An 18,215-nucleotide genomic window follows, 5' to 3' on the forward strand; every position below is an offset into this window, starting at 1 on the left:
CTGAAGCCCTGTCTGCCATGGTCAGCACCCTGCTGCTATGTGTACTATGCACAGGGCAGCAGGGACAGTGTAAAGTCCTATTGACCCTAATAGAGCTCTATCAGGATGAATAGGACAAGGGATGAAAAGATCCCAGGTTCTAGCCCCTATAGGGGGAAATGGTTATTAAATAAAAAGTTTAAAAAACCACAAAAATATTAAGTATAAATCACCCCCTTTCCCAATTTTACATATAAAATATATAAACAACAAATAAATAAACATATTACATAACCCCACGTCTGAAAAGTCTAAACTATTAAAATATAAAAAAAAATTCCTATGTGGTGAGCGCCGTAACAGAAAAAACAAAACCCTAAGCCCCGCCCCAAAAACCCTGCCCCCTTCCCCCCACCTGCGCAGGCACACCAGCAGGGGTCACTTCGAGAGGCCTGAGCTCCTGGTGACATCTAGCGGTCGTGTCTTGACCAACAACCCAGCGGTTTTTTGAATGATTGACTCGGTCATCCACTTCATCCCAAGTGACATCAGACACCGCCAGCCAAGAGTCGGTGGGTTCATCAGACACAACCCTTAGTCGGCATGGCAGGCAGGCCCTGTGCCCTCACCTGTCCTCAACCTGCCTCTTTACCTTTCTGTTTCCTCAGCCAGAGAAGTATTATATGCTGTGGGCTCAGCTCCGCTATGCAGCGAGGACGAGCTACTAGAAGAAAGTCAGCAACTAATGCCCAGCCAAAATCTGGAGGAGACATCCGTCGCTTCCTCCGGTAGGCGGGCAAGTAGCGATGAGGAGAGTGGCATGGGAGCTGGTGTTGCGAGCGATCAGGCTCCTGGCTCAGAAACCGTCGAGGAGGACATTAGTGACGTGCAGACAGTACTCGATGATGATGTAGCTGATCGCAGTTGGGAGCCGAGTGACGAAGGGGCTTCATCATCATCGGGAGAAGAGGGTGGCAGCTTGCCCATGAGGCAGCGGTGTAGCCAGCAAGTCGGTAGCGTGGCAGCAGTGGGAGGTCAGGAGTCACAAGTGCTCAGGGTAGACCTCCCACTTTGCAGGAGCATGCCTGCTCAAAAAGCAGTGGTGCAGGGGTTCACGGAGGCAGCGGCGGCAGCAGTCAGTCAGTGCGGAGTGTTGTGGGTAAAATCACCTACTAGGCGGTGTAGTAAAGGAAGTTCTGGTCAGGCGCAAAATCCCTGGTTCAAGCAGGTCTCTGTATTTGAATCTTCTTTATTTACATAGCAAACATATGTACATAGAAAGTTCTATGTACATATGTTTGTTATGTAAATAAAGAAGATTCACCTACAGAGACCTGCTTGAACCAGTGATTTTGCGCCTGACCAGAACTTCCTTTACTACAAGCACCCTTTGGGGGATTGGGCATCCGATCCCAGAGATACTTCTTCTGCGGCTGCATTCCTGGATCCTAAAGGTCTATATATCTACAAGTCTACAATAGAGTTGTGCCTATTTTTAGCACAACCCTAAAAGGTGAGCACCTTTATCTTTCAATCAATTTATTTTGTATTGAACGTACTACCCTATTATGCGCCCCCCCCACCCCTCTTATTTTCTTTATTCCCCTCGCGACCGAGTGAAATTTAGATTCGCCTGTGGTTGTTAAGACTACTAGGCGGTGTGGCACTTTTTTGTTAGGCCGCCAGAGGAGGTGAACATGGCCATTTGCAGAATCTGTGGGAAGAAGGTAAAGTGTGGCCAGGGTGCCAATGTTGGCACCACGGCCCTGCGTCAACATATGCAGCGTCACCATAAAGTGGCCTGGGAGAACCGTGGTTCCAATGTGGTGGTCCAGTCGGCCGGAGCAACCAATGCATCACCAAGTGGAATGCACCTGATTTCAAGAAGTCAAGGCTCCACAACCTCAGCCGAAGCAAGCTTTCTGTCCTTCCCATCATCTACCATTCCTGATGCTCCTTCTCCTTGCCCTCTTTGTCAGTCATTCCATCAGCAATCGATCACAAAAGCGATTGCCAAGAGACAACAGTATGCGTGCACATTAAATGGCGCAGAAGCTGAACGTGCTCCTGGCCAAGTTGCTGGTGCTGCAGTCCCTCCCTTTCCAAGTGGTGGACTCTACACCTTTCAGAAAACTGATGGCTTGTGGAGAGTCCCAAGCTGTCATTTCTTGCTGTTCTACACCTCGTTTGCCTAGGCGAACGGAGTCACACAGGGGAGTAACTGCTCCGTGTCCTTCAGCAAGAAATCGAATCCTCGCTTTCTCCATGACAACTCAAAATCAGAACCATGGTGACCAACAACGGGAAGAACATGGTGTCGGCGCTGCGTCAAGGAGGGCTGAGCCATGCGCCCTGGATGGCGCGCGTGTTCAATCAGGTTGTCAAGCGGTTCATGAAGTCTTCCACCCATCTCCAAGACATCCTAAAAATGGCCAGGAAACTTTGCATGCACTCCAGCCACTCGTACACCGCAAGCACACCCTCCTTGAGCTGCAGCGGCACAATGGCGTCCCCCAACATAGGCTGATATGAGACGTTTCCACCCGTTGGAATTCCACCCTTTATATATTGGACCGACTATACGAACAGAGAAAGGCCATAAACAATTTCTTGATGATCCAAGCGGACAGGAGTACTCCCCTGTGTAACTTCGATGTCAGCCAGTGGCAGCTCATGCGTAACACCTGCCGTTTGCTCAAGCCCTTTGAGGATGCCACGTTATTAGTCAGTCGCAAGGACTAAAATCTGGCTGGTCAGGGGATAGGAGACGTGGTGCCTACATCTCACGGGCACATGAGCCCTGTGTGGGCTGAACTGGAGGAGGGGGAGGAGGACATTGGAGCACAAGCAATGTGTAGCGAAATGGGTTGTTTTTCTACACAGGTGACAGGAGAGAAGGAGCAGACAGAGTAGCAAGAGGGAGATGAGCAAGACGAGGCAGATGACCCAGGCACACCGTGGCAATATGCAGTGGAGATGGAGGCAGGGAGTCCCTCCGAGTCACTTACGCAAATGGCCCGCTGCATGCTCACTTGCTTGGGTAGTGACAGCTGAATTGTCACCATTCGGCAGAGGGATGACTTCTGGCTCTCCACCTTGTTGGACCCTAGCTACCGGTCCAAAATGGGGGCCTTTTTTACACCCGCTGAGAGGGAGGACAAACTGAACTACTATAGAGACATCCTATGTAGTCAGTTGGCCGCTGCCTATCCGCCCCATCGTCTATCCTCTCGCAGGTCTAACCAGGGAGGCACTCTGCACTCTTGTTTCACTGCCATGGCTGCTGTGGCAAGGGGGGCGTAGGAGCAGTACCAGCTACATCAGCAGCAGCTTGATTCTAGAGTCGATGTTGAGCAGCTTTCTTAACCCGCCTAGTGAAGAAACTACTCACCAGTAGCAGCAGCAGCAGCTAGACCTGAACCACCAGGTGGTGGCATACTTGGACAGCACCCTGCCACCCCACATTGAAGATCCGCTGGACTACTGGGCAACCAAACTGGATTTGTGGCCGCAAGTGACTAAGTTTGCCCTGGAAAAGCTGTTCTGCCCGGCCAGTAGTGTGGCATCAGAATGGGTGTTTAGTGTGGCGGGGGCCATAGTTACCCCAAGAAGTTCATCGCCTGTCCACCCAAAATTTGGAGAGACTGACCTTTGTCAAGATGAATCAGGCGTGGATCAGCCAGGATTTCCACCCACCAATGCCTGATGCATCAGATTAGATCATCCATGCTGCCTCAACCAAGCCTTGACAAAAGAGACCGGTTTATTCTGGCTACCTGCCTCAGCTACTATTTTGATGCTGCCACCCGCCTGATGCCACACATCTGATGCCAAGTGCTCCTTCTTACACCCACCATCATCAGCGGGTACTGTTATTGCCACCCACCTCCCCACTCTGTTATCGGGTCACTCTGTGGTCTCTTGATACTGTTGCCACCTCACGACTCAGGTCTCCTCATGCTGCTGCTGCCACCTCCACACTATGTGACCTTGCCAGTCTGTGGCCTCCTCATGCTGCTGCTGCTGCCACCTACGCACTGTCATTGTGCCACTCTGTGGTCTCCTCATGCTGCTGCCACCTCCACACTCTGTCATTGTGCCATTCTGTGGCCTCCTCATGCTGCTGCTGATCTTGCCACCTCCACACTATGTCACCTTGCCAGTCTGTGGCCTTCTCATGCTGCTGCTGCCACCTCCACACTATCATTGTGCAACTCTGTTGTCTCCTCATTCTGCTGCCACCTCCACACTGTCATTGTGCCACTTTGTGGCCTCCTCATGCTGCTGCTGCTTCCACCTCCACACTATGTCAACTTGCCAGTCTGTGGCCTCCTCATGCTGCTGCTGCCACCTCCACACTATGTCACCTTGCCACTCTGTGGCCTCCTCATGCAGCTGCTGCTGCCAAATCCACACTATGTCACCTTGCCAGTCTGTGGCCTCCTCATGCTGGTGCTCAATCAACACTATGTCACTAGCCACTCTGTGGCTTCCTCATGCTGCTGCCAACTCAACACTATGTAAACCGGCCACTCTATGGTCTCCTCATGCTGCTGCCACCTCCCCACTATGTCACAGGGCCACTCTGTGGTCTCCTCATGCTGCTGCTTCCTCAACACTATGTCATTGGGCCACTCTGTGGACTTCTCAAGCTGTTATCCCACCCTCCCCACTACATGACTGGGCCACTATTTTGCCTTTTTGGCCTGGTTGACATCATTATTTATTTGACCCTTCTTCTGATCTGTGAGAAGGAAGGAAAAAATGAGATGCACAACGGATCCTGTCTGTGTAGCAGATGTAAGGCCTGTATGGTCCCATCAGAATTGGCTTATGATTTGGTAGCCAAAAGCAGGAGTGGGTACAAAAAACAGAAGACATGCAAATATTCCATTGATGTGTCTTCTCTGTTTTGTATCCACTCCTGTTTTTTTGGGCTTTAGCAATACTGATGGATTACTGAGCAAATGCTGACCTAGTGAAGGCGGATGCTCAGCAAATAGGATACGTTTTTTGTTGGGTTATTGTTCTGACAGATCAGTGACGTCAACACAAACTTACTGCTGACACCCTTTTCACTCTGTCAGGGGGATCTACTTGTATAAGCGTTTAATAGAACAGGTTCAAATAAGTGAAGTGTGTAATGATTCTAAGAGCGACGCCTGTCATGTGCGTGTTATACTGACTCACAGTATTGTTTAAATAACACAGCAGGCTCCCTTTGCGTGTTACTGCAAGGCACAGTGTTCTATACCACTATACAGGCTCTCTGCAGCCAGGAAATGGCTGTTTTAAACGCGTTTCGCCGCAAATAAATTCAAATACAATCTTTTTGGAAAATTTGGCAACCAGACGAATCTAATTTTTGACAAATTCGCTCATCTCTAATATTAATATCTAGGAATACCCTATTGAAGGTAATGTGTAATCAGAAAATGACATTGTTTAAATCACGTTTTCATGTTATACACATTTTTCTTAGAACTTTTGGTGAGTTTGTTTTTACATCGTTTTCCATGTCACTATCTACAGTTGCAAGAAAAAGTATGTGAACCCTTTGGAATGATATGTATTTCTGCACAAATTGGTCATAAAATGTGATCTAATCTTCAAGTCACAACAATAGACAATCACAGCCTACTTAAACTAATAACACACAAAGAATTAAATGTTACCATGTTTTTATTGAACACACCATGTAAACATTCACAGTGCAGGTGGAAAAAGGTATGTGAACCCCTAGACTAATGACATCTTCAAGAGCTAATTCGAGTGAGGTGTCAGCCAGCCGGAGTCCAATCAATGAGATGAGATTGGAGGTGTTGGTTACAGCTGCCCTGCCCTATAAAAAACACACACCAGTTCTGGGTTTGCTTTTCACAGGAAGCGTTGCCTGATGTGAATGATGCCTCGCACAAAAGAGCTCTCAGAAGATCTACGATTAAGAATTGCTGACTTGCATAAAGCTGGAAAGGGTTATAAAAGTATCCCCAAAAGACTTGCTGTTCATCAGTCCACGGTAAGACAAATTGTCTATAAATGGAGAAAGTTCAGCACTGCTGCTACTCTCCCTAGGAGTGGCCGTCCTGTAAAGATGACTGCAAGAACACAGCGCAGACTGCTCAATGAGGTGAAGAAGAATCCTAGAGTGTCAGCTAAAGACTTACAAAAGTCTCTGGCATATGCTAACATCCCTGTTAGCGAATCTACGATACGTAAAACACTAAACAAGAATGGATTTCATGGGATGAACCACAGAGGAACCCACTGCTGTCCAAAAAAAACATTGCTGCACGTTTACAGTTTTCACAAGAGCACCTGGATGTTCCACAGCAGTAATGGCAAAATATTCTGTGGACAGATGAAACCAAAGTTGAGTTGTTTGGAAGAAACACACAACACTATGTGTAGAGAAAAAGAGGCACAGCACACCAACATCAAAACCTCATGCCAACTGTGAAGTATGGTGGTGGGGGCATCATGGTTTGGGGCTGTTTTGCTGCTTCAGGGCCTGGACAGATTGCTATCATCGAAGGAAAAATGAATTCCCAAGTTTATCAAGACATTTTGCAGGAGAACTTAAGGCCATCTGTCCACCAGCTGAAGCTCAACAGAAGATGGGTGTTGCAACAGGACAACGACCCAAAGCATAGAAGAAGATCAACAACAGAATTGCTTAAACAGAAGAAAAAACGCCTTCTGGGGTGGCCCAGTCAGAGTCCTGACATCAACCCGATTGAGATGCTGTGGCATGACCTCAAGAAAGCAATTCACACCAGACATCCCAAGAATACTGCTGAACTGAAACAGTTCTGTAAAGAGGAATGGTCAAGAATTACTCCTGACCGTTCTGCACGTCTGATCTGCAACTACAGGAAACGTTTGGTTGAAGTTATTGCTGCCAAAGGAGGTTCAACCAGTTATTGAAACCAAGGGTTCACATACTTTTTCCTCCTGCACTGTAAATGTTTACATGGTGTGTTCAATAAAAACATGGTAACATTTAATTATTTGTGTGTTATTAGTTTAAGCAGACTGTGATTATCTATTGTTGTGACTTAGATGAAAATCAGATCACATTTTATGACCAATTTGTACAGAAATCCCTATCATTCCAAAGGGTTCACATACTTTTTCTTGCAACTGTATATTTAGAAAATTGTATATAAGCCTGCAATTTTGTCTTTTCAAATCAGCTACATGGCCGACTATCTATCTATATATAAATTTTATTTGTCATTGTAATTCTGCCTGCGGTAATAAATAGAGTTAAGTGAATTGAGCTTCGGATCAGAGATTCGAAGTTCATTTATTCAAACACTTCGGTTTAAATGCTGTATCGGCATACAGCTTTAACCTCTTAAGGACATAGGGCGTACAGGTACGCCCTTGTGCCCTGGTACTTAAGGACACAGGGCGTACATGTACGCCCTGTGTATTTTCGATCACTGCCGTGCGGCTGGCAGTGATCGGAACCCGGTGCCTGCTCAAATCATTGAGCAGGCACCTAGGCTAAATGCGCGGGGGGGTCCCGTGACCCCCCCCATGTCGGCGATCGCGGCAAACCGCAGGTCAATTCAGACCTGCGGTTTGCTGCGATTTCTGCATTTTCTGATCCCCGCGGTCCCTGACCGCGGGGATCAGAAACTTTATATGCCTAAAATAAAGTTTTATTCACCCCCCCCTGCACCCCCGAATGATTTTATGGTGGCGGGAGGTGCAGGGGGAGGGGTGCGGGCGGTGGGGGCGGTGCGGGAGGCGGGCGGTGCGGCAGGCGGGATCGTGATCCCCCGCCCGCCTCCCCTGGTATAATCGTTGGCTTCTAGTGGGTATACCAGGGTGCCAGCACATTGCTGGCACCCTGGTATAAACGGCTGACATCTGCGATGCGATGTCAGCCGTTTAACCCTTTCCATACAGCGGTCCGTACGGACCGCTGTATGGAAAAGGTTAGCAGCGCAGGGAGCTCCCTCCCTCTCCCATCGGGGGGCTGCTGTGCCTTTGCTTCAAATGGGACATGGTGTAAAAAAAACAGTCCAGCAAAACCTGCCTTCCAAAAACCGTATGGCATTCCTTTCCTTCTGCGCCCTGCCATGTGCCCATACAGCAGTTTACGACCACATATGGGGTGTTTCTGTAAACTACAGAATTAGAGCCATAAATAATGAGTTTTGTTTGGCTGTTAACCCTTGCTTTGTATCTGGAAAAAAAATATTAAAATGGAAAATCTGCCAAAAAAGTGAAATTTTGAAATTGTATCTCTATTTTCCATTAAATATTGTGCAACACCTAAAGGGTTAACAAAGTTAGTAAAATCAGTTTTGAATACCTTGAGGGGTGTAGTTTCTTAGATGGTGTCACTTTTATGGAGTTTATAATCTAGGGGTGCATCAGGGGGGCTTCAAATGGGACATGGTGTCAAAAAAACAGTCCAGCAAAATCAGCCCTCCAAAAACCAAACAGCGCACCTTTCACTCTACGCCCCGCTGTGTGGCCGTACAGTAGTTTACGGCCACATATGGGGTGTTTCTGTAAACAGCAGAGTCAGGGCAATAAAGATACAGTCTTGTTTGGCTGTTAACCCTTGCTTTGTTAGTGGAAAAAATGGGTTAAAATGGAAAATTAGGCAAAAAAAAGAAATTCTCAAATTTCATCGCCATTTGCCAATAACTCTTGTGCAACACCTAAAGGGTTAACGATGTATGTAAAATCAGTTTTGAATACCTTGAGGGGTGTAGTTTCTTAGATGGGATCACTTTTAGGGAGTTTCTCCTCTAGGGGTGCATCAGGGGGCTTCAAATGGGACATGGTGTAAAAAAAACAGTCCATAAAAATCAGCCTTCCAAAAACCAAACCGCGCACCTTTCACTCTACGCCCCGCTGTGTGGCCGTACAGTAGTTTACGGCCACATATTGGGTGTTTCTGTAAACGGCAGAGTCAGGGCAATAAAGATACAGTCTTGTTTGGCTGTTAACCCTTGCTTTGTTAGTGGAAAAAATGGGTTAAAATGAAAAATTAGACAAAAAAATGAAATTCTCAAATTTCCTCCCCATTTGCCAATAACTCTTGTGCAACACCTAAAGGGTTAACAACGTATGCAAAATCTGTTTTGAATACCTTGAGGGGTGTAGTTTCTTAGATGGGGTCATTTTTGGGTGGTTTCTATTATGTAAGCCTCGCAAAGTGACTTGAGACCTGAACTGGTCCCTAAAAATTGAGTTTTTGTAAATTTCTGAAAAATTTCAAGATTTGCTTTTAAACTTCTAAGCCTTATAACATCCCCAAAAAATAAAATATCATTCCCAAAACAATTCAAACATGAAGTAGACATATGGGGAATGTAAAGTCATCACAATTTTTGGGGGTATTACTATGTATTACAGAAGTAGAGAAACTGAAACTTTGAAATTTGCAAATTTTTCCAAATTTTTGTTAAATTAGGTATTTTTTGGTGCAAAAAAAATAATTTATTTGACTTCATTTTACCAGTGTCATGAAGTACAATATGTGACGAAAAAACAATCTCAGAACGGCCTGGATAAGTCAAAGCGTTTTAAAGTTATCAGCACTTAAAGGGACTCTGGTCAGATTTGCAAAAAATGGCCTGGTCCTAAGGTGTAAAAAGGCTGTGTCCTTAAGGGGTTAAAATGTATTGCCTCAGTGCAGGCAAAATTCGTCTCAGCCAAAGTCGTGCAAGACTTCGGTCAATTGATAATGGCGTGATGTGATAATGGCTACTGAAAAGTAATCTGTACATAACAGGAAATCATGACCTATTATTAGACCTACTGGTTAAAGGCTATGTACACCTTCGGAGGCAATTTTTTTTATGATTGCATTTTACTCATCTTGGGCTAAAAATCATTTTTTAAATTGGTTTTTATTAAAAATAATGAGCCGTTCTGTCACAAAGGGTTAACTGTTTGTCTAGCTGTGTGAATTGTACTTTTTACTTTCACTTTGTGCAGGTCATCTAATAACCCTTACCTCTAATTTAGTAAGAGGTCATAAACACTTATTTAAGCCACATTCTTATCAGTAAGATAAGAACTGAGCTGTAATGTTTATGTTAGAGAGCAGAGATAAGGAGCCGTTTAGTTAGGCTACTCACACTAACGTTTTTTGCGGATCCGTCATGGATCTGCAAAAACGCAGGCAGCGTTTTGGTGTCCGCTTCCAGAGCGGAATGGTGACTGAATGGAGGCAAACTGATGCATTATGAGCGGATCCTTTTCCATTCAGAACGCATAAGGGCAAAACTGATCCGTTTTAGACCGCTTTTGAGAGCCTTGAACTGATCTCACAAACGGAAAGCCAAAACGCTAGTGTGAAAGTAGCCTTAGCTGGTTGATGGAAGAGAGAGACAATTAAGATCCCTATATTACAGCATCTCAGCCCTGTACAGAAAAAAAGTCCCATATTTGTAATAATGGCCAAGTAAAAAAAATATTTTTAGCTCAAAATTAGTATAATGCAATAGTAAAGAAAATAAAAATGCCCCCAAAGGTGTACATAGTCTTTAAATATAGATACTGACATGGAAAAAAAAAAAAAAATCACCAAAACTTCTAAAAAAAAAAATTTTAACATAAAAATGTGATTCAAACAATTGGTCATTTTCTGACGACACATTCCCTTGAAGCATTTTTACTCTTAACCATAAATTGACAAAAAAAGACTGTAACAATAAAAGTGTGGGAAGGGCTATAATTATATCCTACAATGTAAGTAACATAACAAGTGTCCTGATAAAAGTGTACAAGGGATCCTAAGCAAGACATCTGGAAATAGCACAAATAATCCTAGCATATACTGTATAGTAACAAAAAAAATACAGACCAAATTGGATGACAATCAGGGACATCCCAACACGTTGTGTAGACGCTGGGCCCCTGAAGGAAGCAAATCCGAAACATGTCTTGGGGTGTTCTTGTGCGCCATCCAGTTTGGTCTGTATTTTTTATTTTTTTGTTATTATGTGTGCTGATATTATCTGTGCTATTTCTGGACATCTGGTTTAGGATCTTTTAGGGTTACATTGTAGGATATTTTTATAGCCCTTCCCACACATTTATTGTTATTTATGTACCTGGTAAGACAGTATTTATAATGTGGTCGATGTGTCTGCCATTTAATATATGTGTTTTAAAGGGAACCTGTCACCGGGATTTTGTGTATAGAGCTGAGGAAATGGGTTGCTAGATCGCCACTAGCACATCCACAATACCCAGTCCCCATAGCTCTGTGTGCTTTTATTGTGTAAAAAAAACTATTTGATACACATGCAAATTAACATGAGATGAGTCCTGTACCCGACTCATCTCACGTACAGGACTCATCTCAGGTTAATTTGCATATGTATCAAATCGTTTTTTTTACACAATAAAAGCACACAGAGCTATAGGGATTGGGTATTGCGGATGTGCTAGCGACCATATAACAACCCATGTCCTCAGCTCTATACCCATAATCCAGGTGACAGGTTCCCTTTAATATGATGTGTTTTATAAAGCTGTACTATTTTTCTATACAATTGCCAGTGTTTTGTTTTATCTTTTTGGTGGTAGTTATTTGTATGCAATATACGGTAACTGATAATAAGACTTACTTTTACTGTGAATTGTTATGACTTCCTACATTATCTACAATATACAGTACATTATGACAGCTGGTCCATTATGCATGAATCCAACTTTAGTCTTTTTTGTATTGTTTTGGATTCAGAGATGGATATCCTTGGTGGGTTTGAGCGAGGATTTCCCAGTGGAATAAAAGCAGGTCATGACACTTGTCACTGTTTCCCTGACAGATGTGTCTGTGAGAAGAATATAGAGGAGGGTAAGAAACTTACTTAAAATGTACATACATCTTTAAATGGCATTTTAAATATGGATAAAAAAGTAACTGAGCAATTTATGTAAAAAAAATATCAATCCTGAGTTACATCCTGTATTTGAGCTGAGTTCATGGATAATCCTATAAAAGTGCAGACTAATGCTTTTAATAGAATATGTAAAAAATAAGAACTTCGGATAATAATTTTACAAATATATGCTTTTTCATTTACAGTTCAATTGTGTGATGAAGCTTGTAAGACGGTTATCGCATGTGGAGTATTCCTGTCTTTTATCATCTCTGTGCTGTTGTCTTCATACTTTATTCACCGCTACCATAAAAACTCACCAAAGCCCCCTATAGCTTCTGCTGAGATGACTTTCCGCCGACCCGCCCAGTCTTACCCGATCAGCTATTCCTCAACTAATGCCAGAAGACCATCTCTAGATTCTATGGAGAATCAAGTTGCAGTGGATACATTTAAAATTCCAGTAGGTTCCAGAGCCCAATATGGCATAGACTTTATATAGTTTTCTGTCATGTTGTCTATTATTATATTTGCATATTCACCAATGCCCTTTTGGCAAAATTGCCACTGTAATGTGCCTGATGCTCTGCATACATATTTTTTAGATTTCTCTGGGATTGCAAAATACTCATTTTCAGGTAGAATGTTTAGTGGCATTGGCTTAGGTAGTAGAATCAGAATCTGGGGGTCAGGTTAGTCTTCCAATTACAGGAAATTTTATCAGGACCTGGCCCTCGGAAAATTAGAAATATGCTTGCATATTTACAAATGTAAAGCTTGACTACAGTATCTAGTATGGACCTTTGGAGGACTTTCCATAAAGGTTATAACTCTATAAGCCAGGTATTACTAAATTATATTGGGAAATATACTGATTTAGGTCATAATTTTAGTCAATGTAGACCTTTTCTATTTTATTTCAATGTCCCTCTAATGCTTTGCAAATAAGTATTAATGTATTTATGTAACCTAAATAATTGGAAATGTTATTTCTTCTTTTTCTTTGTTTTTTTTAACCTAAAGGAGGATCCAAAGTGGGAATTCCCAAGAAAAAATCTGGTTTTGGGTAAAACCCTTGGTGAAGGAGAGTTTGGTAAAGTGGTTAAGGCAACAGCATTTAGGCTGAAAGGGAAGGCTGGTTACACAACTGTGGCCGTCAAGATGTTAAAAGGTAAAAAAAAAAAATCATTGCCACATTTCTGAACATAAAGCAATGGGATCACTAGTCCCCACCTATTAACCAGTTATGCTATGCAATTGCTAGTTATGAAAGTGACTTGCCACAACACTTAAAGCAAAGTACTGCTGATGCCATACATCACTTCAAATCTGTATGGATGGTGGTTCTAATGGACAATGGTTCGATGACATTATATTAACAACTTCTGTCCGGCACTGTAGACCAGAATCTGATGCTACTAAACTCAGTGAAATGGATTCTATTACATTTCTTATACTACTCATGCCTGTAGTCCTGTGACCCCCTCCCCCCTCCACACACACACCTTTATTCTCATAAGACTAAAGTTATCCAAAGACAAATGTTTGCCATATTCGATGATGTAAGTGGGATTTGCCACTAAAATGTATGTGGGATCTCCCATTACTACAGAGGTTGGGGAAAGAAGGATTGGGCAAGTCTGATTTCAACATTCCTGATGATGACTCCCACTGGAAATACACTGCTATCTTTGAAACCTCGGTGGTTCAGATGTTCTAAACAGTATATTCTAAATGTTCTGAACAGAGGTTGTCTGTTTTAATGATATTGATAACCTATTCTCAGGATAGGTCATCAATATCAGATTGGAGAGAGTTTGACACCGGGCACATCTGCCAATCATCTGCTTGAAGGAGTAGTGTCGCTTGGGCAAACGTTGTGTCTTCTTCACAGTAGTATTGACCTGCATGCCGTCCACATTGCAGCAGTGGGGCCAGTACAATTACAGCTTCAACTCCCATTCAAGTAAGGCTACTTCCACACTGGCATTTTGGTTTCCGTTTGAGATCCGTTCAGGGCTCTCCCAAGCGGTCCGAAACGGATCAGTTTTGCCCTAATGCATTCTGAATAGATAAGGATCCGTTCAGAATGCATCAGTTTGCCTCAGTTTCGCCTCCATTCCACTCTGGAGGCGGACACCAAAACGCTGCTTGCAGCGTTTTGGTGTCCACCTGACAATGCGGAGGCAAACGGATCCGTCCTGACACACAATGTAAGTCAATGGGGACAGATCCGTTTTCATTGACACAATATGGCACAATAGAAAACGGATCCATCCCCCATTGACTTTCAATGGTGTTCAAGACTGTTTTGGCTATGTTACAGATAATACAAACGTATCCGTTCTGAACGGATGCATGCGGTTGTATTATCTGAACTGAAGCGTTTGTGCAGATCCATGACGGATCCACACCAAACGCGAGTGTGAAAGTAGCCTTAAAAGGACGAAAAGCTGAACTTATCCTGCCCCACTGCAATGTAGACAGCATGCAGGATTACACTGAAGCAGACACAACGCTCACTCAAGCACCACTACCCCTTCAAACAGCTGATCAGTGGGGCGCTCATAATCAGACCCCCACTGATCTGACTATTAGCTGAATTGATGTAAGAGAAACCTACCACTGATTTTTTTGTATCATGTCCTTTTACAGAAAGTGCCTCCCAGAGTGAATTACGAGATCTTCTCTCTGAATTCAACCTCTTAAAACAGGTTAATCATCCACATGTCATCAAGTTGTATGGAGCTTGCACCCAAGATGGTAAGTGCATCCAGTCATCAATCACTATACATCATTCTTCTGTCAGAGACCATTCTTTTATGTTTCTTCACATTGTACTAGCTAACTTAAAAAATGATGTTGTTAATTTAATTGTAAAATGCATTTTATGGTGTTACCAAATAGTTAGATGATACCTTGCTAAAGTACGATATCATTAGGGAAGGTTATTCATAACGTTTTACATTCTCCAATATTTATACTATTTTCTGTCCTTTGTTTCATTCAGGTCCCCTACACCTCATAGTCGAGTATGCAAAGTATGGTTCTTTACGTAGTTTCCTAAGGGAAAGCCGCAAAGTAGGACCTAGTTCTGTAGGTGGTGATTCAAACCGTAATTCCAGTTATTTGGATAACCCCGATGAAAGAGCCCTGACAATGGGAGACCTCATTTCCTTTGCATGGCAAATATCCAGAGGAATGCAATATTTAGCAGAAATGAAGGTAAAACTACTATGTCTACATGTTCTTGTCATTAAAAGGGTTTCCAAGATTTTCATGTTGATGGCCTTCAATATCTGATCGGTGATAGGCCATCAATATCTTATCGGTGGTGGTCTAAGTCCCGGCACCCCCACTCATCAGCTGTTTGAAGAAGCCATGGCTCTCCGGTTAGTGATGCAGTCTCTTCCTAGGCTAGTGACATCACATTTATCAGTCACGTGGCCTAGGCACAGCTCAGTCCTATTCAAGTGAATGGGACTGGGCTGCAATACTAAGTAAAATTGATACCCAGTAGACAGCACTGTGCTTGGTAAGCTGTGAGGAGTGCTGCGGCCTTCTCACACAGCTGATCTGTGGGTGTCGGACCCCCACTAATCAGGTACTGATAGATAGGTCATCAGTGGTAAACACCCAGGCAACCCCTTAAATATTCTAGGTAAATTTGATATAATAATAAATATGCAGGGTTTTCCATCCATATCACACCAGACAAATCCATTATGAATAAAAAATCTCTAAGTAACTAAAGTAATACTGGTTCATGCTGCACACACAATACTATCACTAGTTTAGTTTCATTCAGGTGTCCTATTAATATATACAGTACTAATAGTATTTTTCTGCTAAAATATTAATAATCCAATTTAACCTGTCGTTAATTACTATCCAAGTTTGTGGTAAATTAAAGGGGTTGTCCAAGTTATTTCAAAATGCAATAAAATAAAACAAAAATCATCCAATACTCACTTGTTTTGCCCCGACAGTTCTCCATGCCACAGCTCTAGTCCTCCTCCTGGTGTTTGTATACAAGGCTGCAGCGATGATATGGAAGTACTCAGTGTGTGATCGCTGCAGCTAATCATTGGTCTTGTGCCATGTAGTGGGATGAGGACTGAAGCTGCTGTCCTTACAAGAGTAGAGAGAAACAGGTGAGTGTAGGATGATTTTGTAACATTTACTGGCTTGGGGAAATGTTTTGAAATAACTCTGACAACCCCATTAATTTAAAAAAAAGTGGTCTGAAATTCAAACTTTACTGGATTTTCAAGAGCAAATCAGAACAACAACCAAACGTCCTATCCCAAAAAAAAAAAACTGACGATTAAGCAACATAGGAAATCTATATACCATTGAGAGATCCCTTTAAAAGATGTTCTTGTGCCTCTGTGGTAATAAAAAAAAGTAAAACTTTTTGTCCATTAGGAGGGGTCAATCATTTTGACCAGCTCCTATTCCCATGCATCACAAAAGGAAGGAAGGTAGATTTTGGAAAGGTCTCATTTTAAATCAAATATTTGGTGTTGTCTTGAATGGTAAGCTAAGCAAATATATCTCTGTTATCACAGTTTTAATAACTACTTTGATTTAATTACATATGTAATGTATGATAAATACCCATTATTTCACCAGCTTGTTCATCGAGATCTAGCTGCGCGAAATGTGCTGGTGGCAGAAGGTCGTAAAATGAAAATATCTGATTTTGGTCTCTCTCGTGATGTTTATGAAGAGGATTCATATGTAAAGAGAAGCAAGGTAATCTCATTACCACGCTATACTATTACACGTCCTTGGGTCACAAAGAAAGCTGGATTTACACAAGAGGGATGAGCAGACAATTGTCGACACTCGCCTGCTCGTTGGTTGCGGTGAAGTGCTGCATTTACATGCAATGAACACTCTTGTTCATCCTCATACAGCTGCATTGTTTTTGGGCAGCAGAGTGCTGTATATACAGCATGATCTGCTGCCCAGAAATGATCATTTAGCTGCACACATTAACGATTGTTTCACCCGGTGAATGAGTTATCTGCAATACCTTTAGACGGGCCAATTATCAGGAAAGAGCTTTCATAGGAAAGCTCATTCCTGAAATTAGCCTAAATATGAGGCCATGTAAATTGGCTTTAAAGAGGACCTTTCACCGATTATTACACTATAAACGAAGTATACAGACATGTAGAGCGGCGCCCGGGGATCTCACTGCACTTACTATTATCCCCGGGAGCCGCTCCGTTCTCCCGCTATGCCCTCCGGTATCTCCGCTCACTAAGTTATAGTAGGCGGAGATTTCAGTCACTAAGTTATGGTAGGCAGAGTCTGCCCTTGTTCTGCTCTAGCGCTGGCCAATCGCAGCGCAGAGCTCACAGCCTGGGAGGTTATTTTCTCCTAGGCTGTGAGCTCTGCAATGCGTTAGGCCAGCGCTACAGAAGAACAAGGGCAGACTCCGCCTACCATAACTTAGTGAGCGGAGATATCGGAGGGCATAGCAAGAGAACGGAGCGGCGTCCAGGGATAATAGTAAGTGCAGTGAGATCCCCGGGCGCCGCTCTACATGTCTGTATACTTAGTTCATAGTGTAATAATCAGTGAAAGGTCCTCCTTAAGATTTCTTTTTAAACAGTAGGCTCCAAACTATGCAGCAAATAATACCCGACCTGAACGTTTTGTCTCTTCACAGTACAGTCGTGGCCAAAAGTTTTGACAATTACATACATTTTGGAAATTGGAAAAGTTTCTGCTTAAGTTTTTATAATAGCAATTTGCATATACTCCAGAATGTTATGAAGTTAGTCCTTCTTTGCCATGAAAATTAACTTAATCCCAAAAAAAAACCTTTCCACTGCATTTCATTGCTGTCATTAAAGGACCTGCTGAGATCATTTCAGTAATCGTCTTGTTAACTCAGGTGAGAATGTTGGCGAGCACAAGGCTGGAGATCATTATGTCAGGCTGATTGGGTTAAAATGGCAGACTTGACATGTTAAAAGGAGGGTGATGCTTGAAATCATTGTTCTTCCATTGTTAACCATGGTGATCTGCAAAGAAGCGCGTGCAGCCATCATTGCGTTGGATAAAAATGGCTTCACAGGCAAGGATATTGTGGCTACTAAGATTGCACCTCAATCAACAATTTATAGGATCATCAAGAACTTCAAGGAAAGAGGTTCAATTCTTGTTAAGAAGGCTTCAAGGCGTCCAAGAAAGTCCAGCAAGCGCCAGGATCGTCTCCTAAAGAGGATTCAGCTGCGGGATCGGAGTGCCACCAGTGCAGAGCTTGCTCAGGAATGGCAGCAGGCAGGTGTGAGCGCATCTGCGCGCACAGTCAGGCGAAGACTTTTGGAAGATGGCCTGGTGTCAAGAAGGGCA

The 18,215-nt window shown here is 43.2% G+C and overlaps 1 protein-coding gene across 1 annotated transcript in view; it reads left to right on the plus strand.

Moving 5' to 3' along the window:
* The window catches only part of RET (ret proto-oncogene), a 106,798-nt gene that overhangs the window by 61,511 nt on the left and 27,072 nt on the right, over positions 1 to 18,215 (plus strand). Inside the window, exons 10-15 of the mRNA XM_040437253.1 lie at positions 11,705 to 11,818; positions 12,050 to 12,306; positions 12,867 to 13,014; positions 14,499 to 14,606; positions 14,854 to 15,068; positions 16,479 to 16,601. Coding sequence (XP_040293187.1) covers positions 11,705 to 11,818; positions 12,050 to 12,306; positions 12,867 to 13,014; positions 14,499 to 14,606; positions 14,854 to 15,068; positions 16,479 to 16,601 — 965 coding nt within the window. The remainder of the gene's footprint in view (positions 1 to 11,704; positions 11,819 to 12,049; positions 12,307 to 12,866; positions 13,015 to 14,498; positions 14,607 to 14,853; positions 15,069 to 16,478; positions 16,602 to 18,215) is intronic.

Source organism: Bufo bufo, chromosome 6 (assembly GCF_905171765.1).
Source record: "Bufo bufo chromosome 6, aBufBuf1.1, whole genome shotgun sequence".
NCBI classification, from domain to species: Eukaryota; Metazoa; Chordata; class Amphibia; order Anura; family Bufonidae; genus Bufo; species Bufo bufo.